This window comes from Cynocephalus volans, chromosome 2, assembly GCF_027409185.1.
Source record: "Cynocephalus volans isolate mCynVol1 chromosome 2, mCynVol1.pri, whole genome shotgun sequence".
NCBI classification, from domain to species: domain Eukaryota; kingdom Metazoa; phylum Chordata; class Mammalia; order Dermoptera; family Cynocephalidae; genus Cynocephalus; species Cynocephalus volans.
In genome coordinates this window covers 68,262,985-68,283,237 of record NC_084461.1, presented here as the reverse complement: position 1 = coordinate 68,283,237, position 20,253 = coordinate 68,262,985, and the positions used below count along the sequence as shown (strand labels likewise).

The 20,253-nt window shown below is 35.7% G+C and overlaps 1 protein-coding gene across 5 annotated transcripts in view; it reads right to left on the bottom strand.

Moving 5' to 3' along the window:
• Window positions 1-20,253, bottom strand: part of MSH3 (mutS homolog 3) — a 183,102-nt gene that overhangs the window by 41,286 nt on the left and 121,563 nt on the right. For all 5 annotated transcript variants that reach the window (XM_063085678.1, XM_063085681.1, XM_063085682.1 and 2 more), the window contains one exon: window positions 8,961-9,118. In XM_063085678.1, coding sequence (XP_062941748.1) covers window positions 8,961-9,118 — 158 coding nt within the window. The remainder of the gene's footprint in view (window positions 1-8,960; window positions 9,119-20,253) is intronic.

Sequence of the window (20,253 nt, the reverse complement as noted above, 5' to 3'; positions counted from 1 at the left end):
ATATCATGATGGCATGGGATAACCACTTATGAACTTGAAATAAGACTTCAAAATAAGTCAGTGTTCAAATAAGTAGTACGTTAAGATTTCAGTGTAAATAAATCATTGTGGGATGAAGTGGTCAGGGTAAGCTTCATGGAGATGTGACTTAAAATAATAACTAACATTTACTGAGCAGTTATTATACTAGAAAAAGTGTTTTACATGCATTATGTAAACTACACAACAACCCTAGAATATAAGTACCACAATTACACCCATCTTACAGAGAAGGAAGCACTCTATAAGATGAGTTTAATAGCCAACATGGCCTGACACTCAGATTTGCCCATGACCTCCCATTTTAGGGACAAGAGTCCAGATTAGCTATAGATTGAGGAATTAAGTTCAATGTGTACTTTCATGAAGTCCAGATCTCCTCTTACTCAGCATCACTTATGCACAGAATGTTGCTAGGACAGTCTAAGGTCCATGACAGTAGAACTTTGCTCTTTACCACAGTATTAACGATAATTTATTCTGTCTATACCTCGACTTAAATGTTTTCCTTACAAGATCAAACGTTACACAAAAATTTGATAAATTTTTGGGAGCTGTGGAAAAACCTGGTTAAGCTCCAATGTACTATTTTAGGTGGTATTTGAATTGCAGAAGATATTTCAACCAGATTCCAGAAATCTGGTCTAAGAAATATACACATGTCAAACACATTATTCTATTTACACTGAAATTTTTATTGTCAGTTTTTCAACAAATATTTATTATACATCTACTATGTGCAAGACATGGGGAATACAAAGGTGCGCAGAACAGGCACAATTTCTGTATCAGTGGAGCTTGTGGTCCAAGAATAACATAATCAAACATTTGTTTCCTGAACTCTAAACAAAGGGACCCAATAAAAACTAGTCTGTGTGATATTACCCAATATCTACATCTAGCTGGTTTTATTTAAAACTGTTGTCTAAGTCTCTTGCTCTCAAAAAAAAAAAAAATTGTTGTCAAATACAATTAAAAAAATTTTTTTTTAAGTTGCCTTCTTAGTCCATTTTGTGTTGCTAAACAGAAATACCTGAAACTGGGTAATCTATAAAGAACAGAGGTTTATTTGGCCTATGATTCTGGGACAGCTGCATCTGGCACGGGCCTCAGGCTGCTTCTACTCATGGCAGAAAGTGGCAGACAGCCAGCGGGTACAAGCAGATCACATGACAAGAGGAAGCGAGAGAGAGCGAGAGAGAGAGAGAGAGAGAGAGAGGAAGTGCCAGGGTCTTTTAAACAACCAGCTCTCATGGGAACTAACAGAGCGAGAACTCACTCATTAATCCCCCCCCCCAGAGGAGCATTAATCCATTCATGAGGTTTCTGCCCTTGTGACTCAATCATTTTCCAACACTGCCACACCCAGGATCAAATTTCCACATGAGTTTTCGCGGGGACAACACATCCAAACTCTATCACCTTCTTAAGTAATTTATTTGGTTTTCTGGGTACTGTGAACTATTTAATTGAACGAACTGACCTTTGTGGAAACCTTGAGCAGATCTGTAGCTTATCCACAACAGTAGTGGTCATTATGGGATATATATATTTAAGCCTCATTCCTGACTCCTCTTAAAGCCCTCATCCTCATTTTGACTTAAGCTATTTGGAATCATCTGCAAACTACCTCTATTCTTTTCTGGAAGAAGGCTTGATCAATATAAATGAATGAATGAGCAAGCAAATAATTCCACATATACTTGGTTCTCTAGCACTGCACAATCTTACTGAACCATAATGATTTGTTTCTTCATCACTCAGTGCACTTGAGCTCCTTGAGAACAAGTTGTCTTATCCAGCTTTATATCTTTAACATGTGGCATGAGACCCTGACACACAGCAAGGTTTTAATAAAAATGTGTTTTTAGCACAATACAGTTTTGATCTCGTTACTGGGCCATTACAGTTTCACAGATAACATGGAAATGTAATGGCCATCTATCATGTATCCTCCTTGCTGTGCCACTTGTACAAGATTATTTCTCAAATCAGATTCTCTGCCTGAATTTCTTGGAAAAACCACCATATTATTCTTTTGGTCAGCTAGGCTTGATGGCTTAATCTTTTTCTCTATTTCTTCATCTATCTTTCTTAATCCATTGAGGTTGCCAAGGCCTGTCAATTCTAACTGTACAACATATCTCCTCTGTTCCCTGTCCATTTCCATTTCCATCAATCTAATTAAGATGCTCAGGATCTCCCCAAGAATGACCACACGACATCATCCCTTGGCAGAGTTCTCTTTCACAGTGCTGCCAGACGGATCTTCCTGAAACCTAAATTGCAGCTCTGATCACACTGCTTCCCTACTCACAAGTCTTCAAGGACTCCCCACTGCCTACAGAACATTTCCATTTGCCAGATCTTGACATATGGGTCAATTCATTCAATAGCCCTGTTTCTCAGTGTCTGTTATATGCACAAAGCAAAGTTCTAGGTTAAGGGAATGGGAAAAGAAATGTACAAAATATGAAATATCTTCCGGGAATGGATGACAGAATAGTAGAGAGTAGACATCCACACAAATAACTATAAAACAAAAAATGGTAAAGCTTTTTTCTTTTTCCAGTCTTTTTAAAAATTGAAACATAATTGATTGTACATATCTGTGGGGTACCACATTTAATATCAATACCTGTGTGCAATATGTAATGCTCAAATCAGGATAATTAGTATATTCAACATTACACAATGTAATCATTTTTTGTGGCCCTTTACCTAAAATTGGTAAAGCTTGAAACACATGTGTGGTGGAAGTACGGAGATGAGAAAGATTAATTCTGGCTGTGAGAATCAAGGAAGGCTTTACGGAGGAGGACACATGTGAGTTAGCTCTTTAACAATAGGTGGGATTACAACAACAACAACAAAATAGCAGGAAAGATATTTCTGATGCAGGAAATAGTATCAACTGAAAAAGACAAATGGGAAAGCACATAATACCTTCTCAGAATTCAGAAAGAATTGTTTGGTTGACACATAAGGAGGACGTGGAGGATACCAACATTAATAAAGCAAATGTAGTTTTAGCAAGGACACAGCCCTGTAGTTTAAGGAATCGCCTCACTTTTTAGAATTGCACATAGAAATGCTAAGCTTGGGAAAAACAAAACTTTCCCAGGACTAGAGTCCCTGTTGTAGACAAAAAACTGTAACACAGCAAAAATGCTGGCTCTAAGGGCAGTCGTCCTTGGTGCAGCTAAACCTAATGATGGGACAGTATGTGAGCTAAAGGCTTCAGGGTTGATGGTTGGGGAATGTTCCTCACCTCGTCTTCAGCTGTTTCTTTAAGTTTCTAGGGGAACTGAGTGTTGCCATGATGGATATCTCATTGTTCTTTTTGTAACCACCTATGTTCCTTTTCTGTAACTTTCTTGCCTGGACAATAAAAACTGGGAGAAAACCTGACTCAGGGTTATTTCCTAGGAATTCTTCTCTCTTGAAGGAATTGCCTGGGATTAACCTTTTCTGGGCCTCTTACTGCTCTGGAGAAATGGGCTTTGAGTAATCCTTTGCATCTCTGTCACCCTGGGAGAGGTGACAGGAGGAGAGGAAAGGTAATGGGGATAAGACTAACACTGTTGGAGGTCACCTGCTGCGTCCTGACTGCCATGCTCAGAGATGTGTTCTCACTACAATGGGGGTGATTAAGAGGTTCATGAGCAGGAGAGTGACCTCATCAGAGCTGTGCTCAAAGAGGCACCACACAGGGACATGAAAATTGATTGCAGAGAGGAGAAAATGAAGGCTGGCAGGGCAGCAAAAGAATGCCTGCCTGCAATAAGATGCAAGAAGTAATGAGGGCTGGAATTAGATCTGAGGCAGGGAGAAATAAATGATATCTGGCCAAAGTGAGTGCTTACTAATATACGTTAGTGACATTGTCATCAGATTCTCACACGCATTTTACCCATTTCTTCCCTGCTTGACAGACGAGCTTCTGAGTCCAGACACCATGTCTGGAGTTCCAGGGCTACTGTCAGCCAGTCCAGTTAGGTTGCAGTGCATGGCACCTATAGCTTCTGGGTCCACCACTGCCCTGCCAGGTGTGACTTGTGCCCAAGCCACTTAACCCAGGCCACACTCTTCTCAGGGCAACTGCTGAAACTGAATGCACCACATCTCTTTTCCAAGTTCTCATCAGTCGGAATCCTAAGTGTGTACTCTGTGGTTCCTGGAGCCAACATCAAGTCTATATTGCTGTACACTTCTTAAGCTTTATCCAACTCTCCACCTCCCCTCCTCCTAAACCCAGATACTGGGCACCTTAGAATAGCTGCCAGATGACCAGCAACCCCCCTAATGTCCTCAACTCCTTCTCCTCAAGGGCACTCTCTCCCTTTCCTCTCCAGACCATCCCCTGCCCCTCTCTCAAGAAATGGCTATTTGTTTACTTACTTGTTTGCAAGTGATACTGCAAAGGTTCTTCTGCTCACTACTCTCACTTCTAGGCTCTACTTTCTTGTAATAAAAACAGCTCTTCTGAGGTTGTCCCATTTAACTGTAACATCCTCCCCTTGTCCATGTTGTCGGCAACTCAAGTTCAAATCGCTCCCCCTCATCCATACTTGGTTTATAGTCTTCTTCTCCATAATAAGAGCTCCACCATCATTTCAGGGGATCTCAACGTCCATGTGGCTAAACCAGCCAATATGATCTAGCTCAGTCATCAATCTCCTCTTTCCAGTCTCCTTCTCCTCTATCTACCTCAGTCATCCAACACCAGAGTCACAACCTGGATGTCATTACAGTCATAAACTTTCCTACCTAAACAGTCACCTATTCAGACAACTGCCTCTCCTTCCAGCTCACACAATACTTCAGCGCTGATTGTTCCTCAATCCTCTCAGGACTCTGCCCACCTACCACTCTACTTTCCCCTGTCCTTTCAGATTCTCCTTTTTAAAAAAGTTCCATGGTCCATCATTTCAAACACACACTTGCCAATTTTTAAACTCCATGTTTTTTAGTTTCATTTGTCTGGCAAAACCACACCATAAAGTAAGCCAACTGTGTATTTCAAGCCTGCACCCAAGCTGCTGTAGGAAGCCACCCAGTAGGCAGTGTTGTTCCACCATAACTCATTACCGTCAGTGAGCCCCAGAACTGCCCATCAATACTACTGTGTTTCTTTGGCCAACGTACTCTGCTACGCTGCACAACAACTCTACTCCACTCTCCTGAATTCTTCTCTCCTCCACTTTCCAGAAGAAAATAAAAGCCACCAAATGGGGACTCCTTCATCTTAACAAAAGTACAAACCTACCCAAATCTTACCTAGACCCTCTCCAATTTTATTATAGAGGAAATGTCTCTGTCTAAGACTAATCCTTTCACTTTTGCTAGGGTCCTAACCTCAGGGATCTTACATCAGGAGTTTTCGAACTATCATGACTATATATACAGATGTTTGTGTATAAGAAAAAATAGTTTCACAGAAGATGGGTTTCACAGTGAATGAAATGGGTTACTACTTGTAACTTACTGATACTTTTTCTTCTACTGTATTCTACTGCATTAAAAAAATGCTTGTTAGGGTTAACTGGACACTGACATGCTACAATGTGAAACACAAAGCACTACCTAGAAAGTATTCTTGCTAAAAAATTGAACCTCAACCTGATTAAGCCTCCCCAGCTGATTTTCATTTTCAGAAAATATAGGGAATAGAGGAACAAGTTTTTTGACATCACAAGGAAGTAAACAAATTCAGCATATGGGACATTCATTAGAACAACCAATCTAGTTTCTCCAACAAGTCTGTGGAATAAAGAAAAAAATGGTGAGACGAATGACTGCTACTAATTAAAATGTTTAATAGATATGAAATTCAAATGTAATGTGTAGACCTTGCTTTGATCCTGATTCAAACAAATCAATCATAAAAAGGCATTTTTGAAACAATGGAGGAAATTTGAATATGGACTGGGTATTACATAATACCAAGAAATTATTGGTTTCATTAGGTGTGATAATGCATTGGGGTTATGCCAGAAAATGTCCAACTGAAATATGCAGTGGTGAAATGACATAATGTCCAGTATTTAAGATACCTCACTAAAGGGAAAAAAGGATAAATTTTAATAATAGGACTTTGATTATGACTTACACAAAGAGGTCTCACAACACATGTATATCTTTACCTTTGATCTCTCCCTCTGAACTCTAAACTTTATCCAGCTGCCTACATGATAGCTCTCCTTAAATGTCCCAGAATAATTCTACTTATGTACAAAAATAAAATCAGAATCTATGAAAAAAAATCACCCTCTTCCAGTAAATGCTAGCATCCTCCACCCAGATGTACAAACCACTGTCATCTCTGACGACTCCTTTTATCTCAGCTGCCATACCCATCTTTCACCAAGTCCTGTTTATTTATTTCCTGAATATCTTTCAAATATGACTCCTTTCCACTTAAACTAGCACTACACACCTAGTCCAAGCTACTGATCCTCTCACCAAGACCACTGCAAAAGCCTACTGATTGGACTACTCTCATCTAACTGCAGCCACTGCAGACATGATCATGCCAAGTCCTGCTTAAAATTCTTCAATAGACTCCCATGGCTCTTAGGATAAACTCTTCACATGGCCTATGCTTCATGTAACTTGCCCTTACCTATTCTTAAGCTTCATTTAGAATCTAGTTCCTTAGAGGACCACCCTTCAGTCCCTTGTCTCACAATGTTTTTTTTTTTTGGTAGCCACCTGGTATGGGAATCCAAACTCACTATGTTTTTTATGCTAACGGACCTTTGCGTGTGTTGCTCTGTCTGAAACACTCTTCCTTCCTTCTTTGATTAGTTAACTCATCCTTTAGAAAGGTGCTAAAAAGTCACTTTTTTTTTTTTTTTTTTTTCCCCCAAAAGATGACTGGTAAGGGGATCTTAACCCTTGAATTGGTGTTGTTAGCACCACACTCAGCCAGCGAGCTAACCGGCCATCCCTATATGGGATCCGAACCCGGGGCCTTGGTATTCTCAACACCGCACTCTCCCGAGTGAGCCACAGGCCGGCCCTAAAAAGTCACTTTCTAAGGGAAGTCTTCCCCTGACCTCCCTGACCACAGCCTGTCAAAGCATCTTGTATATAGCCTTTGTAGACTTGTCACAGACGTGATATTACATTTTCTTATAAGATTATTTGGTTAACGCTGATCTTCTCTATTAGGTAAGTTTCATAAAAATAGCAACTATGGTTGCTTTGTATTCCCAGTGCTTGTTATATGTTAGATGCTCTAGTTAGTACATGTTGGAAAAATGAATAAATGAAAATGAATGGATAAATACCCAAATTTCTTGAAATTAGTGTGGTTTGTCTTTTTCCAGAAGGTCAGACTTGTACTCATTGAATGTACTTTATATAAAGGGCACAGAACGGTACCTGCACATTGATAAAGGTTAGCTGTTATTATTATTACTGAATTCATTCCTTGTGGCAGAAACTATTTTTTGGTTACTTCTGAACCCAATCCCAACCACTCTGTCCCTTGCTTAACAAAATCCAATTCTTAATATCTGTTTCCCTTGCAATTATGGCCATGAGACATAGTTCTTTTCAGAGAAATATAAACAAAAGTTTTCTGGGAGGCTTCTGAAAAGCTATTGATTCCTTGAAAAAATAGGGAAGTTGTGGCAGTTCCTTTCTCCTTTTGCTTCATGTGAATATGAATGTGATGTCTGGAATTGCTGCAACCATCCTACAACTATAAAGAAAAGGCCAACAAAACTGTAGAGCCACTGAAACTCTAAAAGCAGCTACCTATCTCAAGCCTTCTTGTTATATTAGCAAAACAAACCCTTTTTTTCTTTTCTATTATTTTTGTCTACAAACACTCCTTACTGATACTTTGCTCAATAACAAGATTCTCTTCAGACAAATCACTTTACATTGCCCAAAATGCTTTTTCATTTTTCTTTTCATTTTCTCTTCTCTTTATTAAATTTTTCTGTTACTCTCCCTAATGCTGTAACCAAAATAAAATATCTAGTATATTTTTCTTACCAAATAGAAAATTACAACTTAAAAAAACTAAAGATTCTTCCAATTCTTATATTGAGTTAACTACAAACACATGGAGATGAGAATAACATCTATTTGGTGATATGGCATCAAACAAAATCTAGGTTGCTTTGCTTTGTTCACTCTTAGATGAAAAACCACGCCCTAAAGTATTTCAATGTCTATTCAAGCGCCTTAATACATTCTGATGTAATTCCAGAGTCAAGTATTATATAAATGTAAAGCTGGAAAATAACTCAGACACTCTTCACACAGACCTTGATCATACAAATATAGACTACATTTACTTTTTAAAAATGTACATGTAAGAAATATAAATAATACTTTAAGAACTAATAAATCTTAAGGTGTCAAATAGGTAAAACTATGAATTCTCCTTAGTGAGACTAGGATATTTCACCCATATTCCCAATATGACAAAAAATTTAGGTTTATATATTGAGGGTAAGACCCAGTCAGTTAAAGAAATATGAATTAAATTATCTTGGTCCAGTGCCTTTTTCAGTCTGTCCTCAGGTCTCCACCTATAAAATGGACTAGTTTTCAGACTGTGGTCTATAGAGCTTAACAGACAAGACTGCAAGCCTTCCACGCCTGGAAGGCAGAGAGCAGATCTGCTCTTAACTGTTTAAATATTGATTTTCTACATAAGATTTTGTTTAAAGTAAGAGGTCATTAACTAAAAATAACTTGAAAACTGTTGGACAAAATGATCTCCTATGTCCTTTCTAATATTAATATTCATGACAAACTGATTTCTTCAAGCTTCTAAGCTCTGAATGTTTTAAAAGCAAATCTATTCATCTCAATACGTACATAAAAAGAAAATTCATCTGACAATGTGGGTTTGATTTATTTTCAGAAATATATTCAAATAGAACTAATGTTTTTACCTCGTGAAAATTCCATCCACAATCCCAATCGTTGCTTCTTCTGCAGGAACATAGGAGCCAATCTGAGCCATGACTGTAATCAATGCAACTTGTCTTATGTAGGAGCTCTTTCCACCCATGTTTGGTCCAGTAATTATCATTACTCTCTCTGAGTCCCCCTGGAAAATCAAAAAGGAATTTCACTTATTGTACCAGAGGGGCTTTTATGTAATAGCTACAAATTATCCTGTAAAAGGAAACTAATTAGGCAAAACATTGCTTTGTGGCATATTTAAATATGTCACCAATAAGTATGACAAAAGGAACCCTGAATTGAGCTAGTGCAGAAAAGTGAATTCTTAGCAGCATGCACAGCTGTTTCCAGATAGAAAAAAGGAAATAAGAAGTAACCTGAACTGGACAACTACTACGGCTTTCTTACTAAATATTTATTAATCTGCTTATGTAGGTGTTTTTCATATTGCTTATATTTAAAGTCTATCAATTTCCATTTATTCATCTTAAAACTACAGGTATTACATATCTAATTGCCCAAGGCCCTATTTTGGATTGGCAGCACATGAATTTATCAGTTATAGGTAGATGACTACTAAAAGAGAGTATAATATCAAATTCTAGATATTGGTTTTATCAGCATTTAACTATTCACTGGCATTTTACCAGAGCGTGTGAAGGAGGCAGAAGAGTAGTAACTCTTGTGATGATTTAATTTTCTTGAACTTTCCTGTATTTATCAACTACAGTACTTGCCATGTACATACCCCATCTAAGGGAAATTGTCCAACTGCAGTCCTCTGCAAAGGAATTACCCCAACGCTTGGTAATACTTGACTGGTCAACAGTAGCCAATTCACAACTGAACAATGAGCCTAGCATAAAAGCTTTTCTCAAAGTAAGCCAATCAAAAAATCTCCTGAGAGTTAATTTAGAACAATGGAGAGGTTAAATCAGCTGGTAAACAGAGCAGAGGCTGAAAAGAATCATAAAACAAAGCCACAAGGCTCTAGGGACCATGAATAAGAAGTTATGAGGAAACAAAAGGTACGAAGAAAAGTTATACAGAGCAGGGGTAAAGAGATAGTTAGTAATAAAGGGAAAAAAAGAGAAGAGCCAAGAAGAAGTGAGGAACTTCACGCAAATAACAAGGGATCAAAGTAAACTGTTATAATGTCTTTGTATTAAGGGGAAAAACAGAAAACCCATTCCATCCCTAAAGCTGTCCCATATCCTAATTAACCATATACTTCCAGTCCCCTGATGCCAAACTGTGAAGAGATCATGTTCTTCCTGTGCGATTCCTTTCTCTTAGGTTTCATGTGGTTTTATAATAAGCCTTAATAAAACCTCAATTACTTGAATGAACTTGAGTGAATCTGTGTTTCAGGCAACAGAAAGAGCCTCGCACAGTAAGAACAGGGAAAGAAGTCTGGTATGAGTAGAATGATGAACTAACAATAAAAATAAAATGAATTATACAGAGGTTAAAAACTAATAAGCCAGTTATGAACAAGCAAATAACTGGCATAACCAAATATTTTAAAAATTTAAATGAAGTGATCAAATCTCTTTTAGAAAATAGCAAAAGTGACACAAGAAATAGAAAATCTAATAATCCCAAATCTATTAAAGAAATTAAATCCGTAATTTAAAGCCCTTCCACAAGAAAAACTCTAAACACAGGTAAGGTCCCCCCTGAATTCTTGCAAACCTTTAAGAAATAGCACCAATATTATGAAAATTCTTCTAAAGAACAGAAAAAGAGAGAACTCTTCCCAAATCATTTCAGAAGGCCAACATAATATTGATACCCAAACCTGACGAGAAAACTACAAGAAAGAAAAATTACAGACCAATTTCACCCATAAATATACACGTAAAACTCCCTAGTTAAATATTAATAAACCAATCTAAAGTTATATAGGTCATTTGGAGCTTTTAAGGAATACAAGATTGGTTTAATACTCAAAAGCCAATCAATGTAATTCACCACTATTAACAGAAAAAAGAAATTTTATGATGATCTCCAATGACACAACACAGAGAAAGCATTTGATAAAATTCAAAATCCATTCATTAAAAAAGTGGGGGGTGGGGTGGGAAAAGGAAATAAAAAGTATAAAAATTGGAAAGAAAATAATATAACTGTCATTATTCCTATATATCATGATGATGTTCCCAGAAAATCTAAAGAAATCTATAAAAATTAACAGAATTAATAAGTGAATTTAGTAAGATCTTTGTATACAAGCTCAGTATCTAAAAGTCAACTTTTTCCCACATTTTAGCAACAAGTAAATGAAAATAAAAATTTCTAACGATATAATATACCACAGTATCAGAATAAGTAACAAAAAGAGCAAGAGCTTTGCACAGAAAACTACAAAATATTATTGAAAGAAACTAAGGAAGACCTAATAAAATGATGGAACGTACCATGTTTATGAAGTGGCTCAATATTTTAATGCTACAATAAAGAAGCATAATTTGGCACAAGGACATACAAACATACCAGTAGAATAGAATAGAGTCCAGGAACAGACTCACATGGTATATAGTTAGTGATCTGACTTATAACAAAGATGACACTGCAGCACAGTGGACAAAGGACAGTCTGGTGCTGGGCCAAAAGAATGTCTACATACAAAAATAATAAATCTTGATCTGTAATTTACAACATGAACAAAAATCTATTTCAGGTGGATTATAGGTTTAAAACACAGGGGAAGAACACATTTTGTATACCCATTCACCTACTGATGGACAATGAACTGTTTCCAGTTTTTAGCTATTGTAAATAAGCTGCTGTGAACACTCATGTCAAAAAATACACACACACACACACACACACACACACACACACACACACACACACACACACACACACAAAAACAAGGAAAAGCAGTAAGGCCTTTAAACAATAATATATGACCTTGAGGTAGGCAAAGATTTCTTAAACAAATCACAAAAACAATGAACTATAAGGGAAAAGATTGAAAAATTGGAGTATATTAAGAAGTTATATTCATTAAATGATACCATTAAGAGAATGAAAGTCTACAGAATAGAAAATATATGCATTATAAATTTCCCAAAGACTTGAATCCAGTATTCATAAAGAACTCCTATAAATAAAAAGAAAAAAAAATTTAAATACATGACAACAGAAAATACACGAATGGTCAATAAGAATATGAAAAGGTGTCCAACTTCAGTAGTCATTAGGACTATGTAAATCAAACCATACAGTTCATTGCTTCACAAGCACACAACTAAAGTTTAAAAACAAAAAACAAAAAAACCCCCAAAACTGTCAATATTAAGCTTTGCAAAGATTGGAGAACAACTTCTATTGCTGTTGGAAAAGTAAAGTGTACACTATTTTGAAAAACTGCTTAGCAGTATCTACTGAAGCTGAAAACAGACATATTCAAACAATTCTGATCCCAGATATATGCTCAACAGAAGTGTATGTGATACATAACAAAAGATATATAAAAGAGTGCTCATAGTGGTACTCTTCATAATAGCCTCAAATTTGAAGTAACTCAAATGTTTATCAACAGAACATATTAACTGTGATATGTTCATACAATGAATTCTATGATGATGAAAACAAGCTACATGTAAAAAATATGGATGAATTTCATAAAAACAATGTTAGGTCAAAGAAGCCAGAAACAGAGAGGATATATTGTATGTTTTTATTTGTAAAAGCCCCAAAACAGGCAAAACTATAATCTATGGTAAAAGAAACTAGGATATTGATTACCTTTTGGGGGGCAAGTAGCTACTGGGAGGAGATCCCCTACTCTAGAAGGAGCTTCTAGAATGGCTTTTGTTTCTGTACTATTGTTCTATTTCTGGATCTGAGTGCTGAAGACTTGAGTACACTTTGCAGAAATTCATTAAGTTGTAGACTTATGATTTGTGCATGTTTCTTTATATATATTTCAATAAAAGTTATTTTAAAAAGGAAATGAATTCATTCTCCCAAATTCATCTAACAAGCAATACAATTCCGGCAGCTAGTTTTGAAATTTATTTGATAGTGTAAAAACATAAGAAAAGTCAATACAATTCTGAAGAAGCACAACTGGGAGGGAGACTGTATTGTAAAGCTCCAGTAAATAAAAATGTGGTACTGATTTAGGAATAGGTAAACAGAGCACAGAAGAAAATCCCAGAAACAAACCTATATGTGGCACTCAGTATATGTCAGAGGCAGGATTACAAAAAAGCAAAAAAAAAAAAAAGATGCAATATTCAATAAACAATAATAGAACAATAGGGTATCCACATAAAAAAAGAGTTAGGCCTGAATCTCATGCAGAGCCCCCTAATCAAATCTAGATAGATGAAAGAACTAAATGTGAAAAGGAAATTTAAACTTCTAAAAGAAAACATGGGAGAATAGCTTAATGACATCAAACTAGAGAATTACTGAAAAAAATAGAAAAGTAACACAAAAAACATAAATCATAAAAAAAGACGAATAAACTGTTAAATTAAAAAAAAAACTTAAAAAAAAAACACCAAACACAAAATGAAAAGGCATATAACAAAGTAGGAGTATCTAGAATACAATTCCTACATATTAATAACACCAAAACAATGGAAAAATTGGCAAAGGATATGAATAGTATATTTGTACAGAAAGAAACACAAAAGGCCAAAAAGATTATTATTAATTAGGGAAAGGACAATAAAGTCATCAGCATTTTTTTCAAGGGACCTACAAGCTATTCCTAATATCCATTTTAAAGAATAAATTTTGAAAGAATAATTTTGAGAGAGAACTTTTCACATTCATCAGATTATAAAATGGTTTCAAAAAGTCTGTTTACATAGCATGTTGGCAAAGATACAGAGAATGATTTGGAAATACCTAGTAAAGTTGAAGATTCTGTATACTCGTCTATATGACCCAGCAATTCCTCTCTTAGGTATCTACCCTAGAAAAACACACAAGTGCTCTTAAAGACACTTATAAAATTGTTCACAACAGTTTGTACTCATCATAGACAAACAGAAATAATCTAATTGTCCCATCACTATGAAAACAAATAGAGACACGTACAATTATTAAAACAATTATTTACAATGCAGAATAGGACAGGCTCAGTGAAATATTTACGTACATTTAAAAAATACATAAAACATAATGACATGCTATTAATAGATAAATATATGTCAAATAAAAGAATAAAAACCACGCATAAGGATAATAAATAACATCAGGATAATGGTAACCACAGAGGGTAGGAGGTGAGGGGGGGGAAGGGATGGCAGTTAATTATGTATGACCTTAGCTGTATCTGTAGTATTTACTTTAAGAAAAACCTAAAGTATTACAAAATGTCTACCTCTATGACACTTGTGTGATACAGTGTTTTCTATACTCTCATTTGTTTGAAACGTTAAGTAACTAAAAAATCAAATAAATTATCTTAATATTTAATTATTTCATAGATCATTATCATGAACAATCAAATAACTCTTTACAAGCACATTTTTGTAGTTCAGGAAAAATTCACATAACTTCCAAATGACATTTTGCTATTTGGACTTTTAGAACATCACATAAAAATAAATCAAAAGTCCAAAATGGAAAGTGAAGGAATATAACGGCAGGGAGAATATCACGTGGAAGGGTTACAAGTGCCATGCTGAGGTTCCCAGAACTGCGATGGTTGTTAAAGGAGCTGTCTCCAGTGGGATTAACAAAGTCAACAAGCACATGAGCATGACTAGTGGAAATGCAGGAAAAGAAATATTTTTTAATCAATAATTTAGGAAAGCTATGAGGAAAAAAAGAAAAAATGTACGTTTTATCTTGTAGACACCTTATCCCCTCCAATGTCTTAATGAAAGATAAGAGTATTGACACCAATTATTCAATTTGCTTTTCTTATCCAATGAGAATCAGTAATTTGACAGGTTATTTTTAAAAATCTTAATTCAATAAACTAAAATATTTTAATAAATAAGATCTGTAGTGATAAAGCATAATATAATAGCATCTAGACTTAAAAGACTGGGGATCTTTTGTGGCCTTGCCATTAACTAGGTACACCTCATTTTCTTATCTGTAAGACACAGTCAATAGAGGATGATGAAGTTTTTAGTTTATTTGAACTTTAGGATTTCAGAGCCAATTAACATACACAAATCAATTCTTTGTATATATAGAGAAAATATTATATAAAACTAGACTCCACAGTTCTCTAATATTTAAACAATGTTTATTTAGCTGGGAAAAGGTCTCTCCCAGACACTGTATACTAGTAAGTAGTGAATGACTGAGAACAAAATGACCCTTAGAGAAGTTGTTTAACCAGGTAAAGGGTATCTACCAAAAACCTACAGCAAATACCAGACTTAATGGTGAAATGCAGATCACTGTTTCTTTTAGATCAATCAAGACACGATGCCCACATTATCCTGTAGGTCCCAGGCAGCATAACATGACAATAAAAAGAAATAAAAGATAAAAGGACTAGAAAGGACAAAATAAAACTGCCATTATTCACAGATGGCATAATGGTCTACAAAGAAAACCCAAAAGAATCTCTAGACAAAGTATTATAATTAATGAGAAAATCTAGCAAGATGGTCAGATTTAAGATCAAGATGCAAAATCAACTGCATTTTTCTATAAGAGCAAATTAGTAAACATAAGTGTAAAAAAGATATAACCTATATATGAATAAAAAGTACTTAGTAATAAATCTAATAAAATATGTAAAAAAACAGAAAATTTAAAAACTTTATTGAGAGAACTTAAAGAAAACCAAAATAAAAGTACACCTCATTCATGGGGGGCCCTATTTATATATCATGTCTGTATCATAAAGATGTCAACTTCTCCCCAAATTGATGTACAGGGTCAATATAATTCTAATAAAAACCTTAATTTTCTTCCCCCAAAGAACTGAATAAGTTGATTATAAAATGAAATGGAGAAGCAAATACTAAAAAAAAAAGTCACAAGTTCTATTAGAAGAATAGGTGGGGAGAGCTTTCTAACCAGATGTAAAAAATTATTATAATGTCATCATAAAATGACTGCAATTTGGCTTAGAAACAAAAAACAAAACTGATCAATGAAAAGAGTCCCAAATAGTCCCATCAAAATATGAAAACTTATGAAAAATATGACAAATAATCCTGTATATTTATGGGGAAAGAACGGATTATTTTAAAACTGGTGCAGAACTGACTATCCATATGGAAAGATATGAGATTGGATTCCTACCTCACACCATATACAAAAATAAATTCTACGCAGATTGATCAAAGACCTAATTGTGAAAATTAAAACTTTAAGATGTTTATAAGAAATTATAGGTAAATACTTTTATGATTTTGGGGATTGAAAGAATTTCTTAAGTAAGGCACAAGAATATAAAAAGAAGGACTGATATGTTCATCTCCATTAAAATTAAGACTTCTTGGTTATCAAAAGGCACCACAGTGAAAGTAAAAAGACAAAAATTATTCTAAGTAATCTCCTTGAACACTAAAATCTTAGATTCTTTATCATTTAAAAGTTCTTCGATACAAGTTCAATGTATTTATGTATAGAATATCTCAAATTTTCTAGTAAATAAATTTTAATATCTATTTCCAGTGTTTATTTGTGTGCTTTAGGGGAAATTTAGATGCTTAAAGTCAAAAGTAATATAAGAAGACTTAAGTGTTTGGAGAAGTTTATTTCTACCACCCATTCTAAAATGGCCTGACTACCATGTTAGCTTCCTGATCCAAAAACCTGTTTCAAACCCCTCTTGGCTGTTTTGGTCTGAGGTTAGGCAGCAATGCTACAACTTTGGGAGCCCCTGACACCAGGACTCTCAGTGCTGTGCTTTGGCTTCTATTAAAACGTGATATGTGATGAAAGCTGTTGTACTAAAAAATACACTCAAAATAAAGATTTCACTCTGTGGAGACAATGGGTGGATTCCTGTGGGTTTTCAGCCCACAGTATCAGAAACAAACATTACAAAGTAAGTTATTCTGTCTTAACTCCTTGAAAATGTTCCAAAAGACCCCTATTGTTGTAAGTTAACGAAGAACAGGACTACCTAATCATACACATAATATCATCAAGGTCAAATTAATTTCTTCTCTCCCAGATTTTCATTAAATACTGCTGGGGAGTGGGAGATGGTGGTGTAAACTGGGATAGCTCTTAAAGAGGGAAATTTTACAGTACATACAGAAATTCTTTAAACTCTTCCAATCACTGAAATAAATAAAGCATTATCTTGATTATGAATGTGACCTGGGGTGATATTTGGCTGATATGCATCTGTACAGCCAAACTTGTTGTTAAATTTTGAAATAACAGGTACACAGCTAAGTGCCCCTCTCACCATTCTGGACCCTTCCTCTAGACTAGGATTGCCAGGTCAAATACAGGACACTCAGTAAAATTCAGGTTTCTGGCAAACAACAAATAATGTTTTAGGATAAAACGAATATTGCATGGGACAAACTTATAAAAAATCTTTCATTGTTTTCCTGAAATTCAAATTTTACTGGGTATCCTGTACTTTTATTTGCTAAATCTGGCAACCCTACTCTAGACTGCCACACAATCCAGTAATTTAACAGCCCTGCCCCAGAGCTGCACGTGAGTTCTCACTGATCAGTGCCTACCAGAGTCAGTCCACCAAAAACATCCCAACTGCTGGGAACCACCATCGACCCCTTTAGGGAAACTGGAGGTCTGGCCCATGTTCTACCTATGCGTCCTTTCCAGCACCAAGTCACCTCATGTGGGCACCTCAGGGGTCCTACCATGGCCACCTGGCCAAAGCAGGCCTGGGTAGTGCTTGCTCTGTGCCAGATCCCATTCTAAATGTATATTCATCAACATCATCCCCATTTTTCAGGGAAGGAAACTGAGACCCAGAGAGATTATTTAAAATTTAACTGAGAGAGGAGAGGCCACACTTTTAACCAACATGATCTGCTGCTGTCTGTTTTGCCTGAAAAGTTAGATTTAATCTAATTAAACACGACACTCATTAGAAATATGAGTGAGAATAATTTCATGAGAAATAATAATTTCATGAAAAATTATTTACTCATTGAGACAAGCCACTTAATGACTGAAAAGGAAAAACCCAAATTATTGATATTTACCTAGATGACTTGTTTTCTCTACACTTTTCCAAGTTTTCTACCATGAAGATTTTAAGGCACCAATTCTACTTCACAGAATTATTTATAATAGCAAAAAGTAGATACAAAATAGGAATTTAAGACAAATATGGTACATCATACCATGAAGCCATTAAAAATTATCTTTAAAAAGGCTTTTTAAAAGTACAGGAAAATATTTGTGTTACAAAAGTGAAAAAAGGATAATAAATATATTAAAAAATCATGACTATGTTAAAAAAAATGCAAAGACAGGGAATATCTGTCTAAATGTTAACAGTGGCTGTTATTGGGATATGGGAACAATTTTCTCACCTTCTTTCTCCCGTTCTATACCAAATCCCATTCTATAACTTATTTGTAAATGAGTTCTGCAGCAATGAGAGGTATGAACAACTGCTTACTGAATTCCTACTATGTTGAATATCATGCAAGAAAGGTTTCGAGAAATTTTTACTGTGGTGTCAATTTCTATGAGATTCTTGACAAACAGAAATGCCAGAGTGGGAAAATGAAAGAATAAATACAAATAAAGAATTGGCCCATTAGTCAGTAAAGGTGGTTTCCAGTGCAGTGTTTGGGCAAGTCAATACAATTCTCTAGGCCTCATTTCCCTCCCTTCTAAAAGAGGGAGTTGAATTAAATAATCTGCTGCCCTTAATTCAGGCATATTACATGGATATGCGGCCCTGGGAGGAACCAAAGGGAAGGGAATAAATTGGCACCAGAGCTTTGCCCCAGATATTCTTAGAAGACTGGGGAGCCGGGGAATGTGCTTGCACGAAGTGCTTGGAATAAGTGGCGGATGGAGAACTCAGTCAGACTTGAGGTCACTCTTGTGAAAGTGGATTTTCCAGGCCTACAGGATCTGAGTATTTCAGACAAGAACTACCCTTAAGGCTTTAAGGAGCTAAATGCTTTCAAGTCACTAAACTCAACTATTTGTAGGTAACAAAATGGTTGCTTTCCAATTCGAATTATATTTCAATTCTACTTTTCCACAAACTTTTTAAAGTACCTTTGTATGTCCTTTTAGTTTTTACTTGTAGTTCATACTTTGAAAAATGCATAATTGATTAGATATTGTTCAGTGTAATTCCAACATTTGCCTAAATCTGAGCATCACTTGGATGCTTTTTTTTCTTCCACTTTTTCTTTTTCATTTGGTGTATTCTTATACTTTAGAAGAAAACTAGCGTCGTAGGAGTTATTAATACATGCTTCATTCAAATATTTCAGAAGGAAGTATAAACTAAGAGATATACTTAATAAAGCTAGTTTGAATTAATCTGCCTTTATGTTTGGGAGAAAAAAGGCCAAGACATACCATAAATCCAAATTATATGGTTAAAAAAAAAAAGTTGCTTTCTTAATAAGCCCTAATAGTTAGACCTCTAATGGGAGATAAATTGTACACTAGGCACTCTAGTAAATACCACAGGAAAAAATATATGAAACTGTAAAGAAAAAGGCGGTATTCTGAGATGCACAAATACCTCCTGTCTCCATCTCCACTGACAGCCCCCTGCTGGGCAACTGCAATGGCTGCTTAAACAGAACTTGTCTCCTACTAAAAGCCCTCACTCATATACATCCTCAGAACACTTATGGTAAGTGTCTAAAGGTCATGGTCTAAGGGCCGTGCCTGCCTGTCTGACCTAATCTCCTACACCATGTTCACTTGGGTTAGCTAGACTTGATTTCTGCTCTTCTTCAACCTGCCAGAAGACACTACACTCATTCCCACCTTAAGGCCTTCCCACAGCTCTATGCTCAAACAACAACTCCCAGGAGAGACCTTCCTTGACCACTCAATCTTCATATGTCCCTCTGCCCTGTCATTTTTTTTATTACATCAGTCCATTTTACTTTCCTTATGGTTGTTATTCCTGTCTGACATTACCTTAATTTTCTTGCTTGCTTATTACCAGTCTCACTGCTAGAATGTTTAGCTCCCAGGAGAGCAGGTATCATGTCATTCTGTTCATCCCTGCTGCCTAGAACAAGGCCTGGCACAACACCCAATGAATACTGGTCAAACAGATGAATTTAATATATGAAAGGCATTACAAGGGGTGTATCAACCACGTTTACATTTCAAAGAGAATCATTTGCATTCTCTACA